Genomic DNA, 17,526 nt, shown 5'->3' on the forward strand with positions numbered 1-17,526 from the left:
TCCTCTTGGAGTCAGTTCAGGCTCTAATAACAGGCTTTTGAATTCTGATGTCTATTGCTTATCATATACCGGCTTTGAGTTGCTTGCAAATTAGCAAAAGTGCCTTCTATATCTTCATTTACTTCCTTAACCCATTTTGGAGCCTAAAGTTCATCAGAGTCAGCTCAACCTGTTGTCTTAGGTACTCAACTCTATATCCAGTCCCCCCCAAAAGGAAATTAGTGTCATCAAAGAGTGTACAAAAAGCTGAGAGGCTAAGTGAAGAAAAGAACTGGGTAACATGCAAAAGTTAGTAATAGTGTGGCCAGAGAAAAACCAAAGTATGGTTTGGAGGATGGAGTAGTTCAGGCCTGTTTTAAAATAAGAAGCAGGGGTGCCTGGGTGGCTCAGTTGGTTAAGTGTCTGACTTTTGATTTCAGCTCAGGTCATGATCTCAGGGTCGTGAGATTGAGCCCCAGAGTCAGGCTCTGTACTCAGCAGGGAGTCTGCTTGAGATTCTCTCTCTCCTTCTGCCCCTGCCCTCACCCCAAGAGCACGTACTCTCTCTCTCAAATAAATAAATCTTAAAAAAAAATTTTTGTGCAAAGCTTCTGCATAGCACTGAGCTTTCCAAAGTATAGTCAGTAACCATGGATGGCAATGCGATTGCTGAATAAAGAACCAAAAGCTGAGGAATTAGTGGTGCTACCATTGGCATAGGGCCACCCAGTCTAGACATTCATGTGAATCTGGATCCAAGAAACTTTAGGGTTACAGGGCATCCAGCTTTGTGCCCTTTGGCTCCTTCTGTAATCAGTCAAAATGAGTTGGAATGAGTTCATATCCTTCACTGTTACCTCATTTAACCTCAATAATCAGGGCAAAGCTGAAGTAAGTGAAGGACTCTTCTTTATCAGCCAACCTTCTCCTTGAAGATACACACACACACACACACACACACGTATATATATATAACTTTGTAAACTGCTAAGTGTGTTAGAAATCCTAATAGAACTAATTTCTAACTGCCTACAGTGTATCCCAAGCACTGATATATATATAATCTCCTTGAAGGAATGTGTATATATATGTAATATATGTATGTACATATATGTATTTATATATAATTATAAATAAATACTATATAATATATATGTTATAGATTATATATAATTATATTTTTATATATTTACATAAATATATAAATTTAAGGGAAATGAGAAACCCTAGGCCCAGGAGAAAAATAAATCCTCTGTGGCATTCTGTTTTGAGAATATCTCCTCAATGCTTAAAACCTTAGTGGCAGCTCCAGCACTGGAAAGGTTTATGGTATGTTCTAGAAGCTGCAGGATGAGGTAAGGGTAATTGCTTAAAGAAACTCCTGGTCAACCTAAAGCCACAGGTCTGGAGCAGATTAGATATAGCCCTAAGAAACACAACAACAAAGATTACAGACCCAGAACTTCAACATGGTCCAAACCCTGACCCCCAGGGACAAGGCAGATATCTTACATGATGAGCCTCCCCCATGTACAGGACACCCATTGATGGTGTTTCCCCAGAGAAGCATGGCTTACAAGGCCCTCCATAATTTGTTGCCATCTCCCATTCTAAGTTCATCTATGTTATCCTCTCCGTTTCTCTTCAAACTTCAGCAGCTATAAACTGGCCTTCTTCTAGTTCCTTATAAATCCCAAGTTCTGTCTCCTAACTGAATATTTAGAAGTTTAACTTTCACTATTGCCAATAAGTTCCTACCAGTATGACCCTCACACAGCTAGTATCTATAAACTCTGGGCTCAATACAAAAGGCAATTACATAAAAACATTGGAGTGTACAAAATCAGGCAGAATCTGGAAGGAGACACTTGTAAGAGAGGTACAGCATGTGCTGAGTTTCCAACTTTCCATGACCTTGATTAGACCATAGTCAGCACTACAGAGTGGAGGGTAGCAGTGGATTGTGTAAAGCAGTGAGAACCCTCATTCAAAACATCACAGTCTTTTCAGACTGAAGAACCAGAAAACAGATTTTTGGACAACTAGAGCCAAATAGTTTCCAATAATGCTGAAAAGGAGAGAAAAAGCTTCACATTTGTTGTATAAATTTTGTGCATATCTTTGGCTCACTCCTGAGGCACAATTGTGCCAGGAAGAACATAGGCAGCCTTGCCAAGGAGAAAAGGAAATGAACTGAAGTGAGCTACTGCCCAATGTCGGTGAGAGTTTTTAGTTTTAATTTAATGGAGTTAACTGACCACTAAAACAAAAATGTCAGTACACTTTTGGGGATAGAACAGAATGCAGAGCCTCTACAACATAATATTCACACTGTCCAGGACACATTCCAAAATGATTCCATACTGAAGAAAAAGAAAACTATGAACCATTCTCAAGGGAGATTAACCTTAAGATGCCAAAGGTTGGAACTAGCAGACAAGGATTTTTTTTTAAGATTTTCTTTTTAAGTAATACCTATACCCAACGTGGGGCTTAAACTCACAACCCTGTTGGTAGGCTCTACCAACTGAGCCAATCAGGCATCCCAATAGATAAGGATTTTAAACAAAGCTCAATAAAGAGCAATATGCTCATAATAAATAAAAAACAAGAAACCTCAGCAGAGAAATAGAACTATAAAAAAAGAACTAAATGGAAATTCTAAAACTAATTTTCTAAATTTTAAAACAAAAAAAGTACTACAAGGGCTTCATAGTAGAATGGAGATGATGGAAAGTCAGTGAAATTGAAGACAGACAAACAGAGATTATTCAATCACATGAACAAAGAGAAAAATTTTTTTAAGAAACAGAGAGACCTAAAGGTCACTATCAAAAAGTCTAAATAGGAATAATTGGAATTCTAGTAGGAAGAGTGCAACCAAATGGAACTTTAAAACTATCTGAAAACAGGGCGCCTGGGTGGCTCAGTGGGTTAAGCCGCTGCCTTCGGCTCAGGTCATGATCTCAGGGTCCTGGGATCGAGTCCCGCATTGGGCTCTCTGCTCAGCAGGGAGCCTGCTTCCCTCTCTCTCTCTCTGCCTGCCTCTCTGCCTACTTGTGATTTCTCTCTGTCAAATAAATAAATAAAATCTTGGGTGCCTGGGTGGCTCAGTGGGTTAAGCCGCTGCCTTCGGCTCAGGTCATGATCTCAGGGTCCTGGGATCGAGTCCCGCATCGGGCTCTCTGCTCTGCAGGGGGCCTGCTTCCTCCTCTCTCTCTCTCTGCCTGCCTCTCTGCCTACTTGTGATCTCTGTCAAATAAATAAATAAAATCTTTAAAAATAAATAAATAAATAAATAAATAAATAAATAAAATCTTAAAAAAAAAAAAAAAAACTATCTGAAAACATACTGGCTGGGGCACCTGGGTGGCTCAGTTGGTTAAGTGCCTGCCTTTGGCTTAGATCATGATCCCAGGGTCTTGGGTCAAGACCTGCATTTTGCTCTCTGCTCAGCGGAAGTCTCCCTCTGCCACTCTCCCTGTTCATGGTCTCTCCGTCTTAATAAAATCTTTTTTTTAAAAAGTCTTCTAACTTCTTGGGTGCCTGGGTGGCTCAGTGGGTTAAGCCGCTCCCTTTAGCTCAGGTCATGATCTCAGGGTCCTGGAATCGAGTCCTGCATCGGGCTCTCTGCTTGGCGGGGAGCCTGCTTCCCTCTTACTCTCTCTGCCTGCCTCTCGGCCTACTTGTGATCTCTGTCTGTCAAATAAATAAATAAAATCTTAAAAAAAAAAAAGAGTTAAAAAAAAAAAAGTCTTCTAACTTCTATATAAGAAATAATGAAGACTCCCTGATCTGAAGCATAAACTTGTTCAAATAGCTAGGCAAAAGCTGACATTAAGCCCTATTTTATAACTTTCTAAACTGCTAAGTGTATTAGAAATCCTAATAGAGCTAATTTCTAACTGTGTATCCCAAGCATTGTTTTCTAAAGTTATTGCTTAAAACTTGGGATGCATTTTCTTATAGAGGTAAATGAGATAACAGATTAGGTCCTAATGACCATAAAAGCCCACCAAATCCACTCTGTACTTGAAATATAATACAGATGACAATATCAAACCTAACCATCATGTATAAGGAGGTTTCTAATGTGCTTAATGTCCCATCTGGGACTAGTCTCGCATCTGGGATGCTAGAATACAGGAGACCGCCCGAGATAAGGTCTCCTGTAGGAAGGGGTCAGTGGTATGCCTGAGTGTGGTGGGAAGAATAAGAACAAACTGAGCATTCCCGAGTGCTGTGGTCTCCCCGAGTTCTACTGGGGACTTACTTACATATCCCAGACAGCTCTCTAGTTACTCTCTTTAGTAAAGGCATCCCAGGAGAAACAACCATTTCTCATTTGTAGTTTTTCTTTGCTTAAGAAAGATGGCTTCTTGGGACGCCTGGGTGGCTCAGTTGGTTAAGCAGCTGCCTTCGGCTCAGGTCATGATCCCAGTGTCCTGGGATCGAGTCCCACAACGGGCTCCTTGCTCGGCAGGGAGCCTGCTTCTCCCTCTGCTTCTGCCTGCCTCTCTGTCTGCCTGTGCTCGCTCTCTCTCCCTCTCTCTCTGACAAATAAATAAATAAAATATTTAAAAAAAAAAAAAAAGAAAGAAAGAAAGATGGTTTCTTACATGGCCGTTTTGGCTCAGTAACTTCCGGTGTTGGCCAGGTGATTCTTACCTGCACTTCAGCTTGCCGTTCTCTTTTGACATTAAGTAGCTGTTTTTGAAGAGATCTTATCTGTTTTTTTCCTTTTTCCTCCCTAGAAGAAGTGAGAATGATTTGTTTAGAGGGGTGTTTCTCAAACTCTAGCATGCACGAGGCTCACCCCCACTGTTAAAAAACAGATTCCTGGGCTCTACCCCCAGAGATTCTGATTTGGTAGGTCTAGGCCCGGGCCCTGGAATTCACATTTCTAACAAGTTCTCAGATGTTGCCAGTGGTGCTGGTTCATGGAACACACTTTTAGTCATACTTTACAGATCACTGCAATTTAAGTAAACCAGAAGGGAGATTTTGGTGTATGGGTTGTATCTCAAAAAACTGCTGCTGAGAAAAAGCGAAGAGGAGGAACAGGAGTGGGGAAAGGGCGGGCAGGACATTCTCTTCCACCTAACCTTCCCTCTCCCACTTGGGGTCGGTTCAGCATTGAGTCCAAAGGTTCCCTCCACCTTTTCTCTCACATGGGTGTTTCCATTGATAAAAATCTTTGCATGAATAATCTCATCTTGGTGGCTCTCAGAACACATGACTTAACACACTTGCCATGGGCACACAAGCATTAAATGGCAGGGCAAGATTCAAATTCAGTGCTATCTGAAGGAGAACGTTAACTACTTTAGGTTTCTATTTGTACTTAGAAACAGAATTCTGCTTACCTCTAGTAATGCCATTATCTAGTTTTAAAGAAAAACAAAATAACGAAGCCATATAATAAATATAATAATGTAATAATAAACAAAACAAGGGGCGCCTGGGTGGCTCAGTGGGTTATAGCCTCTGCCTTCGACTCAGATCGTGATCCCGGGGTTCTGGGATGGAGCCCCATATCGGGCTCTCTGCTCAGCGGGGAGCCTGCTTCCTTTCCTCTTTCTCCTCCTGCCTCTCTGCCTGCTTGTGATCTGTCAAATAAATAAATAAAACCTTTAAAGAAAAAAAAAAGAATAAACAAAACAAAATAAAAACTATCTTAGCTTAGGCTGCCATTACAAAAATATCAGATTGGGTAGTATATAAGTAACAGAATTCATTTCTCACAGTTTGGAAGCTGTGACCAAGATTTGGGTGCCATCAGATTCAGTGTCTGGTAAGAAAATGCTTCCTGGCTCACAGATGGTTCTTTTCACTTGCATCTTTACATGATGGACTGAGTTATCTTTTATATGGGCGTTAATCTCATTCCTGAGGCCTCCACCTTCATGACCTCATCACTTCTTAAAGGTCCCACCTTCTAATACCATCACATTAAGGTTTAGGATTTCAACATATAAATTGGAGGTGGGGTGGGGTACATAGAACATTCAGTCTATAGCAACAACCAAAACACCTTACCACTAAGTAGCTCCTAGATAAGTACTGCCATTCAGGAATGTTTAGTAAGCATATACTTAACTAGAATCTTGAGATTGAGATTGTCATTGCCAAACTATAGATGATGTAATTCCCATCTATAGATTATCAAGAAATAGGTAAGAAAGATGTAAAATATTTATCTCATAATAAATTCAGAACCCTAGGGTCAATTCAGTTACATAAATAAGTGAAAAAGAACAGAACAAAGTCTCAAAAGGAAAGAAATTAAAAAAGAAAGAAAGAAAGAGGAAGGAAGGGAGGGAGGGAAGGAAAGGGAGGAAGGGGAGGAAGGGGAGAAAGAAAGGGAGGAAGGAAGGGGAAAAGGCTTAATATGTATGACTATCCTTAAGGAGTTCCAGGGCTCTGGTGAAGAGCTGGGTGCTGGATTTGGAACAGAAATGTCAGAACAGACAAACAAAAAATTGGCAAGATCTAACTCTAGGAAGAAAAAAAGCTGTTCAAGAAAGGAAATTTAATAATTATATACTGTATATCTCATCTCTGAACTATTCACACATAATAATAATCAAAATACTAAGTATTAATTTAACCAAAAATGATGCTCTAACTATACTAGGGGCATGGAAAAAAAACCACTAGATTACATCTAAGACTATATTCCCACTGGTGTTGTTTGCCATAAAGAAGAAAACTGGCCAGTGTGAGAAATGAAAAATGGTATACTTTTTTTTTAAGATTTTATTTATTTATTTGTCAGAGAGAGAGAGAGAAAGCACAAACAGAGGGAGAAGCAGGTTCCCTGCTGAGCAAGGAGCCCGCCCAAGGTGGGGCTCAATCCCAGGACCCTGCGATCATGACTTGAGCCAAAGGCAGACACTTAACCAGCTGAGCCACCTAGGTGCCCCATGTACTATTGATTTGAAGGTAAACATTTCTTATATGTTTATTGGCCCATCATATGTCCCCTTTAGTGAACTGTCTTTTCCTATCATTTTTAGATATGCCAAATCAAAAGATGTCTCATCTCTCTGGATCTGACTACACTTTGATTCATCATCACAATGAATGGAAATTTCAGCACATTAAGAGATAAAGGCCAGTCAGATCACTTTTTATTCTCTATGAAAAGCAATGCCCAATTAAAACAGCAATGAAGCACAGCTGGGCGGCTCAGTTGGATAAGTGTCTACCTTCCACTCAGCTCATGATTCCGTTCCTTGCTCAGCAGGGAGCCTGCTTCTCCCTCTGCTTGTGTTCTCTCTCTGTCTGACAAATAAATAAAAGCTTAAAAAAAAATAGGGGTTCCTGGGTGGCTCAGTCGTTAAGTGTCTGCCTTCAGCTCAGGTCATGATCCCAGGGTCTGGGATCAAGCCCCGTGTCCAGCTCCCTGCTCAGCGGGAAGCCAGCTTCTCGCTCTTCCTCTCCCCCTGCTGTGTCCCCTGTCTCACTCTCTCTCTCTGTCAAATAAATGAACAAAAGCTTTAAAAATAAAAAAAAAAATAAAACAGCAATGAGACCACTATAAACTGAATAGAACGGCAGAAATCCCAAAGATTGACACCACCAAATGCTGCCAAAGATGTGGAGCAACAGGAACTCTCGTTCATTGTTGGCAGGAATGCAAAATTGGTTTGGCAACTTCTTAAAAAACTAAACATACTCTTTTACCATAACAATTTGGCAATTACGCTCCTTGGTCTTTCCTCAAATGAGTTAAAATTTACATCCACACAAAAACCTGTACATAGAGGGGTGCCTGGGTGGCATGCTGAAGGTGGTTAAAGTGTCTGACTCTTAGTTTGGGCTCAGGTCTGATCACAGAGTCATGAGATTGAGCCACGCATTATGCTCCATAATCAGGATGGAGTCTGCTTGAGTTTCTCTCTCTCTCTCTCTCCTTCTGCCCCTCTCCTCCCCACTCTCTTTCTCTCTCTCTAACAAATAAGTCTTTAAAAAAACAAACAAACCTGTACATAGATGTTTAAAGTAGTTTTATTCAACAATAGCCAAAACTTGAAAACAACCAAGTTGTCCTACAATATGTGAATAAACTGTGGTTTATCCAGACAATAAAATATTATTCTGTGCTAACAAAGAAATGAACTGTCAAGCATGAAAAGACATGGAAGCTACTTAAACACATAATACTAAGTGAAAGAAGCTAATTCAGGAAAGCTATGTACTATATGATTCCAACTACATGACAATCTGTCATAATCAAAATAGGATGGTTGTGGCACAAAAACAGACAGATAGATCAATGTCACAGAATAAAAAATTCAGAAATAAATCCATAAATATACGGTCAGTCTTTGACAAAGCATGAAAAAATACCCAATGGGAAAAACATAGTTTCTTTAACAAATGTTGGAAAAACTGGACAGCAACATGCAAAAGGAAGAAACTGGACCACTTTCTTATATCATCTACAAAAATAAATTCAAAATGGATTAAAGACCTAAATATAAGGCCTAAAACCATAAAAATCCTAGAAGAAAGCATAGGCAGTAACTTCTCTGACATTGACACTGATATGGCACCTTTTTCTAGATAGGTCTCCTGAGGCAAGGGAAACAAAACCAAAAATGAACTATTGGGACTGCATTAAAAAAAAAATCTTCACAGTGATGGAAACAATCTAGAAAACTAAAAGGCAATCTATATAATGGGAGAAGATATTCGCAAATGACCTGATAAATGGTTGATACCCATAACAAAGAACTTACAAAACTTAACACCCAAAAAAATAATCCAGTTAAAAAATGGGCAGAAGAGGGATGCCTGGGTGGCTCAGTCTGTTAAGCGTCTGCCTTCAGCTCAGGTTCTGATCCCAGGGTCCTGGGATATTTATTTAAAATATTTACATATTTATTATAACATTATTATTATATATAAAATACATATTATATATCATTATAAATAATGTTGTTATAATATTATATTATATATAAATATAAAATATTTAAAAATAAATATTTTTCTTAAAATGAGCCGAAGACATGAACAGGCATTTCTCCAAAGACATACAGATGGCCAACAGACACTTGAAAAGATGTTCATCAAATTTCATCATTACTTACCATCAGTGAAATGCAATTCAAAACTATAATGAGGTATCACTTCATACCTGTCAGTATGGCTAAAATCAACAACACAAGAAACAATAGGTGTTGGTTGAGGATGTGGAGAAAAAAGGAACCACTTGTACTCTTGGGGGGAATGCAAACTGATGCAGCCACAGAAAACAGTATCGAGTTTCCTCAAAAAGTTAAAAATAGAACTACCGTATGATCCAGTAATTGCACTACTAGGTTTTTATCCAAAGAACACAAAAACACTAATTCAGAGGGATACATCCACCTCTATGTTTATAGCAGCATTATTTACAATAGTCAAGATATGGAAGCAGCCCAAGTGAACACTGATTGAAGAATGGGGTTAGAAGATGTGGTATAGGGGTGCCTGGGTGGCTCAGTGGGTTAAGCCACTGCCTTCGGCTCAGGTCATGATCTCAGGGTCCTGGGATCAAGTCCTGCATCGGGCTCTCTGCTCGGCAGGGAGCCTGCTACCCTTCCTCTCTCTCTGCCTGCCTCTCTGCTTACTTGTGATCTCTCTCTGTCAAATGAATAAATAAAATCTTTAAAAAAAAAAAAAAGAAGATGTGGTATATATACAATGGACTATTATTCAGCCATAAAAAGAATGAAATCTTGCCATTTGCAACAACATGGATGGAGCTAGAGAGTATCAAACTAATAAGCAAAATAAGTCAGTCAGAGAAAGACAGATACCATAGGATTTCATTCATATGTGGAATTTAATAAAACAAGCAAGCAAAGAAAAAAAGAGAGATAAACTAGGACACAGACTCTTAAATACAGAGAACAAATGGATGGTAATCAGAGGGTGGGTATGAGTTAATTAGATGATGGGGAATAAGGAGTGCAATTGTCATAATGAGCACTGGGTATTGTACAGAAGTAATGAATCACTGTATTGTACACCTGAAACTAATATTACACTGTATGTTAAGTAACTGGAATTAACAACAACAACAAAAAAGATTACTGTACAGTAGGAAGACTGTTCTTGACATACTGTAGATACACATAACTGGAGCCCAGAAATCTGAATTATTGTCCCAGCAGAACTAGGATTAGCACTTAAATTTCTGAGTTCTATTTATCTTCCCTGGAAGGCACAAATTTGATTTGCTTTAGAAATCAAGAACTTCTGGTAAAAGTTTTATGGCACTTTAAAATACAACACAGCAGGGGCACCTGGGTCTGCCTTCAGCTAAGGTCATAATCATGGAGTCCTGATAGTGAACCCCACATTGGGCTCCCTACCTAAGGAGGAATCTGTTTCTCCCTCTGCCCCACCCCAACTTGTACGTGCTCTCTTGCTTGCTTGCTCTCTCATTCTCTCTCTCTCTCAAACTCTTGCTCACTTTCCCTCTCAAATAAATAAAAATCTTTAGAAAAAAAATACAACACAACTAATAAGCCTAATATTACTCAGACCTGGCAATGACATCATAGAAATGCATTTTGTTTTCCCTCTCTTTGCCCAGGGCTTTCTTGAGACTGGTGAAAGTGCCTGACTCTTCCAACTCCTGCCTGGTATCTGTAATTATATCACTGAGAAATTGCCTGTAAGGAGACACAAAAAGGATGAGTTAATAAGGTATATTTTCTTACATTTACAAAGGGCTACAGAAGTCACACAGGTTAAGACCCTGGATGAAAAACCATGACTAAGCTGGAATTGCCCCTGGAATGCAAGAATTGTTTAGCATTAGAAAGTCTAATAGTAGATTGAACTCGAGTTGGAAGAGGCGAGTCCGGTCTCAAAATGGAGGTAAAACCACCGCCCGGTCGCCCCCAGCCTGACTCCGGCTGTCACCGCCGCCAGGGGGAGGAGGGCCATGATCAAAATGAACCAGAGCAGTTGAGAAAACTGTTTATTGGTGGTTTGAGCTTTGAAACTACAGATGATAGTTTAAGAGAACATTTTGAAAAATGGGGTACACTTACAGATTGTGTGGTGATGAGAGACCCCCAAACAAAACGTTCCGGGGGTTTTGGTTTTGTGACTTACTCTTGTGTTGAAGAGGTGGATGCAGCAATGTGTGCCCGACCACACAAGGTTGATGGGGGTGTAGTGGAACCAAAGAGAGCTGTTTCTAGAGAGGATTCTATAAAGCCTGGTGCCCATCTAACAGTGAAGAAAATTTTTGTTGGTGGTATTAAAGAAGATACAGAAGAGTATAATTTGAGAGACTACTTTGAAAAGTATGGCAAGATTGAAACCATAGAAGTTATGGAAGACAGGCAGAGTGGAAAAAAGAGAGGATTTGCTTTTGTAACTTTTGATGATCATGATACGGTTGATAAAATTGTTGTTCAGAAATATCACACTATTAATGGGCATAACTGTAAAGTGAAAAAGGCCCTTTCTAAACAAGAAATGCAGTCTGCTGGATCACAAAGAGGTCGTGAAGGTGGATCTGACAACTTCATGGGTCGTGGAGGGAACTTTGGAGGTGGTGGTAACTTTGGCCGTGGTGGAAACTTTGGTGGAAGAGGAGGCTATGGTGGTGGTGGTGGTGGCAGCACAGGTAGTTATGGAGGAGGTGATGGTGGATATAATGGATTTGGAGGTGATGGTGGCAACTATGGTGGTGGTCCTGGTTACAGTAGTAGAGGAGGCTATGGTGGTGGTGGACCAGGATATGGGAACCAAGGAGGTGGATATGGAGGTGGTGGTGGAGGATATGATGGTTACAGTGAAGGAGGAAATTTTGGAGGTGGGAACTATGGTGGTGGTGGGAACTATAATGATTTTGGAAATTACAGTGGACAACAGCAATCAAATTATGGACCCATGAAAGGGGGCAGTTTTGGTGGAAGAAGCTCGGGCAGTCCCTATGGTGGTGGCTATGGCTCTGGTGGTGGAAGTGGTGGATATGGTAGCAGAAGGTTCTAAAAAATTTTCAGAGGAAAAGGGCTACAGTTCTTAGCAGGAGAGAGAGCGAGGAGTTGTCAGGAAAGCTGCAGGTTACTTTGAGACAGTCGTCCCAAATGCATTAGAGGAACTGTAAAAATCTGCCACAGAAGGAACGATGATCCATAGTCAGAAAAGTTACTGCAGCTTAAACAGGAAACCCTTCTTGTTCAGGACTGTCATAGCCACAGTTTGCAAAAAGTGCAGCTATTGATTAATGCAATGTAGTGTCAATTAGATGTACATTCCTGAGGTCTTTTATCTGTTGTAGCTTTGTCTTTTTCTTTTTCTTTTCATTACATCAGGTATCTTGCCCTGTAAATTGTGGTAGTGGTACCAGGAATAAAAATTTAAGGAATTTTTAACTTTAAAAAAAAAAAAGAAAAGAAAGTCTAATAGTATGCAACACCTAAACAAAAGCAAAGGAGAAAAAACATATGGCCATCACAACAGATTCAGAAAAGACATTTGGCAAAATTCAATGTCCACTCATTTGAAAATAAACAACAAAAACTCCTAGCAAACTAAAAATAAAAGAGAACTTCCTTAACCTTACATACCAAGGACTAACAAACCCTGGATGTATAGTATGATATTATGTATATAATATTTAAAAACATATAAAACTGTATTTTTAAATAAGACCCATACATACCTAATAAAAGCGTCACAAGAGAACGTAAGAGAATAATAAACACCAAATTCAGAAGACAGTTTGTCTTTGAGGGAAGATACAATTGAAGATGCTCCAACTGTATCTTAAATATTTTACTAAAAAAAAAACAACAAAAAACCTCTAAAGTAATTATGGTAAAATGTTAAGATTTGGTGTTTACATACCTAAGTATTCATTATTTCATTCTTTATATTTTTCTGCATTTTTTTTAAAAGATTTTATTTATTTATTTGACAGAGATCACAAGTAGGCAGAGAGGCAGGCAGAGAGAGAGAGAGGAGGAAGCAGGCTCCCTGCTGAGCAGAGAGCCCGATGCAGGCCTCGATCCCGGACCCTGAGATCATGACCTGAGCCGAAGGCAGCGGCTTAACCCACTGAGCCACCCAGGCACCCTATTTTTCTGCATTTTAAAAATATTTTGTAACTTTGCAAAATTTAAATCATTTTTTAAAAAATTTTAAAGAGTTAATAGGGGCATCTGGGTGCCTCAATCGGTGAAGTGCCTGCCTTTGGCTCAGGTCATGATCTCAGGGTCCTGGGATCAAGCCCTGTGTCAGGCTCCCTGCTCAGCAGGCAGTTTGCTTCTTTCTCTGTCCCTCCCCTCTTTTTCTCTCTCCCATAAATAAATAAAATCTAAAAAAAAAAAAAAAAAAAAAAGAGCTACTCACATTTTAGAGATGAGTAAACTCAGTCTCAGGAAGGTTAAATGACTTGTCCAAGGTCACATAACTAATTTGAGAAAAGGTAGAACTATAATTCAGGTGTCCTGACTCATAGTCTGTTACTTTTCATTTTCTTTTATTTTTTAAAGGTTTTTATTTATTTATTTGAGGGACAGAGCAAGAGAGCACAGGCAGGGAGAGTCGCAGGGAGAGGGGAAGCAGGCTCTCCACTGAGCTGGGAGCCCAACTCAGGGCTCCATCCAGGACCTTGGGATCATGACCAGAGCCAAAGGCAGATGCTTAACCAACTGAGCCACCCAGGTGGCTCCATTACTTTTTATAATACTCTAGTGGGTACAGAATTTTAAAAACTGCTATTTAATGTTTTCATATAGAGTCAGAAAGAATTACACTCACTATTATACATAATAATTTACTGACAATAGTTCAAATGGAAAGATTCAATAACTATATTAAGAAAAAAGTACACTGAAGTAAAAAAAAAAAAAAATTGAAAAGATATGAGCCATCCCACAAAGAATGAAAAGGACATTAACTAGATTGGTATTTATAAGCAGGACACCTTTCTGTCATGTATGCAAATCTGAACCAGTGCAGCGTTGGTGGTATAGTGGTGAGCATAGCTGCCTTCCAAATCTGAACCAGACTGATTTCACAAGAAACATTAGCCCTCTGATGCAGGAGTTGGCAAACTTTTCCTATAAAGGGGGAAACTGTAAATATTTTTGGCTTTGCAGGCCATAAATTCTCTGTTGCAACTACTCAGCTTTGCTACTCACCAAAGCAGCAAGAAACATGTAAACAAACGGGTAATGCTGTACTCAAATAAAATTTATTTTCAAAAACAGACTACAGGCTGGATATGGCTAGTGGCCCTGGGTCATTACTATAAACATTCATTTACTAACAATTCTTAGCATAATGTTACATCCTCTTTTAAACTTAACAGACTTCCTTGTCAGCAAGCCTGATAAAAAACTGATTAATGAGACAGTGGAAACCGAGACTGCCTTTAAGAAATTCTCAGGATTAAAACTCAGCTTAAAAGTTGGGCTACTTAGGGGCGCCTGGGTGGCTCAGTGGGTTAAAGCCTCTGCCTTCCGCTCAGGTTGTGATCCCAGGGTCCTGGGATCAAGCGCCCCCCTCAGGCTCTCTGCTCAGCGGGGAGCCTGCTTCCCACCCCCACCCCCCTAGGCCTGCCTCTCTGCCTGCTTGTGATCTCTGTCAAATAAATAAAATAGGGGCGCCTGGGTGGCTCAGTGGGTTAAAGCCTCTGCCTTTGGCTCAGGTCATGATCCCAGGGTCCTGGGATGGAGCCCTACATTGGGCTTTCTGCTCAGCAGGGAGCATGCTTCCCTCTCTCTGTCTCTGCCTGCCTCTCTGCCTACTTGTGATCTCTGTCAAATAAATAAATAAAATCTTTTAAAAAAATAAAATAAAATCTTAAAAAAAAAAGTGGGCTACTTGAATGGCATCTCTTACTCGTGGATAAGCCATCATAACAGCTAATTTGTGCCAGGCACTTGGCTGCAGCCTTATTTCTAATCCTCACACTGATGTTGCAAAGTTGCTATAATTATTTTCACTTTTAAAAACTGGACGCAAAGTCTCAACAACTTGCCTATGATCATATAGCCACCATACCTGTACCAGACTCTCTCCAGGCAGTCTTTAGCTAATCCTGTTATCAGCAGTACCTTTGCATCTAATTACCAATCCCTAAGAGAAGACAGCAGTCAGCCACCCCTGCACCCATTTTTCATCCATCATAAATATACTATTACATTTCCAAATATGCATGCCTTCTTTACCTATCAATCTGAATTTTCTTCAGTATCTCCACAGACATTATGGTTTGTCTTGTAGGTGTTTTGAAGACAAGATCTTGCATTTTGTTAAACTCGTTGGTAAATTGGCTTCCTTTTTGGATTTCTGGCAACTTGGTTTCTTCTTTAGGTAAGAATGGACTGGTTATTTTTAAGGGTCTTGAAGCCTCTGGAAGTTTTTCTAAGCTCTTGTTTTTCTTCTAGAAAGAAATGATGTTCTGTGTAAGACAGATTTTAAAAATAAAGAAACAATGCTATACCAGGGCTTCTGCCTACATTTTTCAACCTCACCTTCTGCCACTTGTACTCAACACACAAGAAAATTACCCTTGTCTTCAGCAACTCAGATCACGTCCTGCTATTTTGTGCCTTCCTGCCTTGAGACAACATTCCTTTTGCCTGTCTTTCCTCATCTTACCACTTGGTAAACTTTAAGACTAAGATCAAAAGTAAAGTTCTTTGTGAAATATCTCACGAGCAGATATTTACCATGTTGTAATTATTTGTATTTATGTCTCCATTAGATTGTAAATTCTGTGAGGGGAGGGGCAGTGTCTTAGAGATCTTGGTTCACCTCAAATTCTTTTTGGAACAAGATGGCATAAGAAATACAGCCATCTTGGGATGCCTGGGTGGCTCAGTTGGTTAAGCGGCTGCCTTTGGTTCAGGTCATGATCCCAGAGTCCTGGGATCGAGCCCATATTGGGCACCTTGCTCAGCAGGGAGCCTGCTCCTCCCTCTGCCTCTGCCTGTGCTCATTCTCTCTGACAAATAAATAAAGTCTTTAAAAAAAAAAAAAAAAGAAGGGCGCCTAAGTGGCTCAGTGGGTTAAGCCGCTGCCTTCGGCTCAGGTCATGATCTCAGGGTCCTGGGATCGAGCCTCGCATCAGGCTCTCTGCTCAGCAGGGAGCCTGCTTCCCCTCTTTCTCTGCCTGCCTCTCTGCCTACTTGTGATCTTTCTCTCTGTCAAATAAATAAATAAAATCTTCAAAAAAAAAAAAGAAATGCAGCCATCTTTATAGTCTCATTGCCTAGAACAATGCCTAGGGTATAGAAAACTCGAGTGTTCATTGAACACATGAATATGAAACAGAAAGAATGAAAAGAATATCATACCAAAGAGCATAAACTGATAACATTAGTGGTGCACTATAGATTTCAAAGGTCATGTGGGTAAAGGCTAAAATAATTCATTGAAGAACCAAACTTGAACATTAAGGGGTAGACATCAACCTGAGGAACAGTACATGTCTTTTAATTGATGATTCCTATTTAATCTGTTGCTAAAAGCTTTAGCTATTGAGAAGCCATATAACATAGTGATTATGCCTATAGACTCTGAAACCAAACTTCCTTGTTTGAATCCTGCCTTTATTTCTTACTAAGCCAGATTGATTTAGACAACTATTTCATATCGCTATGCCTCCATTTTCCCATTGGTAAAAAACAGCGATACTAATACCTGCCCTCATAGTTATTATGAGGATTAAATAAATATACATAAAGCACTTAGAAAAGCACACAGAATTATTTCAGTTCTGCACTTATGATTAGTTAAATTCTTGTGCTGACCCGATGCACAGAAGGAAGGTTTATCTGCATATTGATAAAGCCTCAATCTTCCTTAGCTAAACTTCAACTAGCCCAGAAATGTTAAAAAAAAAAAATCCATGAAAGGTTAATAAACAGACTCAACTGCATTTTTCTTTACATCAACAATAAGCAAAGATTCAGATCCAGGGAAAACATCTGTAGGCAAGAACAAAACAAAATGCTGCCTCTGCCTACCTCTTTGTCTGCCTGTGCTCGCTCGCTCTCTCTCCCTCTGTCTCTGGCAAATAAATAAATAAAATCTTTAAAAAAAAAAAAATGCTGCCTTAAGAATTATTTTTATTTTTATTTTTAAAGATTTTATTCATTTATTTGACAGACAGAGATCACAATTAGGCAGAGAGGCAAGCAAAGAGAGACAGGGGAAGCAGGCTCCCTGCTGAGCAGAGCGCCTGATGTGGGGCTTGATCCCAGGAACCTGGGATCATGACCTGAGCCAAAGGCAGAGGCTTTAACCCACTGAGCCACCCAGGCACCCCAAGAATTATATTTTAAAGTACTCTTTTAAATTAAAATTAATTTGACTGGCTACAAAGAGTACAGAAAAGTAGAATTTTAACAGTTAAGCTGAAATTAACCTGGACACAAGAAAACCTTAAGGATGGTTATTATTTCAGATTTTACTTAGATAGGAAAGGAAAAGTATAAGACCTTGGAAGCTGTTTCTATTTCTCTATTTTCCCTCTGCCTTTATACTTGGGCATCTGGAAAAGGAGACAACTAT

General features: G+C 39.7%; 2 protein-coding genes across 5 annotated transcripts in view; one reads left to right on the forward strand and one right to left on the reverse strand.

The window, feature by feature from the left end:
- The window catches only part of IQCG (IQ motif containing G), a 45,792-nt gene that overhangs the window by 17,893 nt on the left and 10,373 nt on the right, over positions 1-17,526 (reverse strand). For all 3 annotated transcript variants that reach the window (XM_044252131.1, XM_044252132.1, XM_044252130.1), the window contains exons 4-6: positions 15,177-15,391; positions 10,524-10,652; positions 4,648-4,729 (exon numbers count right to left, since the gene is read on the reverse strand). In XM_044252131.1, coding sequence (XP_044108066.1) covers positions 4,648-4,729; positions 10,524-10,652; positions 15,177-15,391 — 426 coding nt within the window. The remainder of the gene's footprint in view (positions 1-4,647; positions 4,730-10,523; positions 10,653-15,176; positions 15,392-17,526) is intronic.
- Positions 10,823-12,000, forward strand: LOC122908851 (heterogeneous nuclear ribonucleoprotein A3-like). 2 transcript variants are annotated; one of them, XM_044252135.1, is made up of 2 exons: positions 10,824-10,860; positions 10,924-12,000. In XM_044252135.1, the coding sequence occupies exons 1-2, from the start codon at positions 10,855-10,857 to the stop codon at positions 11,986-11,988; spliced, it is 1,071 nt and encodes a 356-aa protein (XP_044108070.1). In that variant the 5' UTR covers positions 10,824-10,854; the 3' UTR covers positions 11,989-12,000. The 2 variants fall into 2 exon arrangements, with proteins under 2 accessions (XP_044108069.1, XP_044108070.1); XM_044252134.1 differs by having other exon boundaries at positions 10,823-12,000.

Source organism: Neovison vison, chromosome 6 (genome assembly GCF_020171115.1).
Source record: "Neovison vison isolate M4711 chromosome 6, ASM_NN_V1, whole genome shotgun sequence".
Classification (NCBI taxonomy): Eukaryota; Metazoa; Chordata; class Mammalia; order Carnivora; family Mustelidae; genus Neogale; species Neogale vison.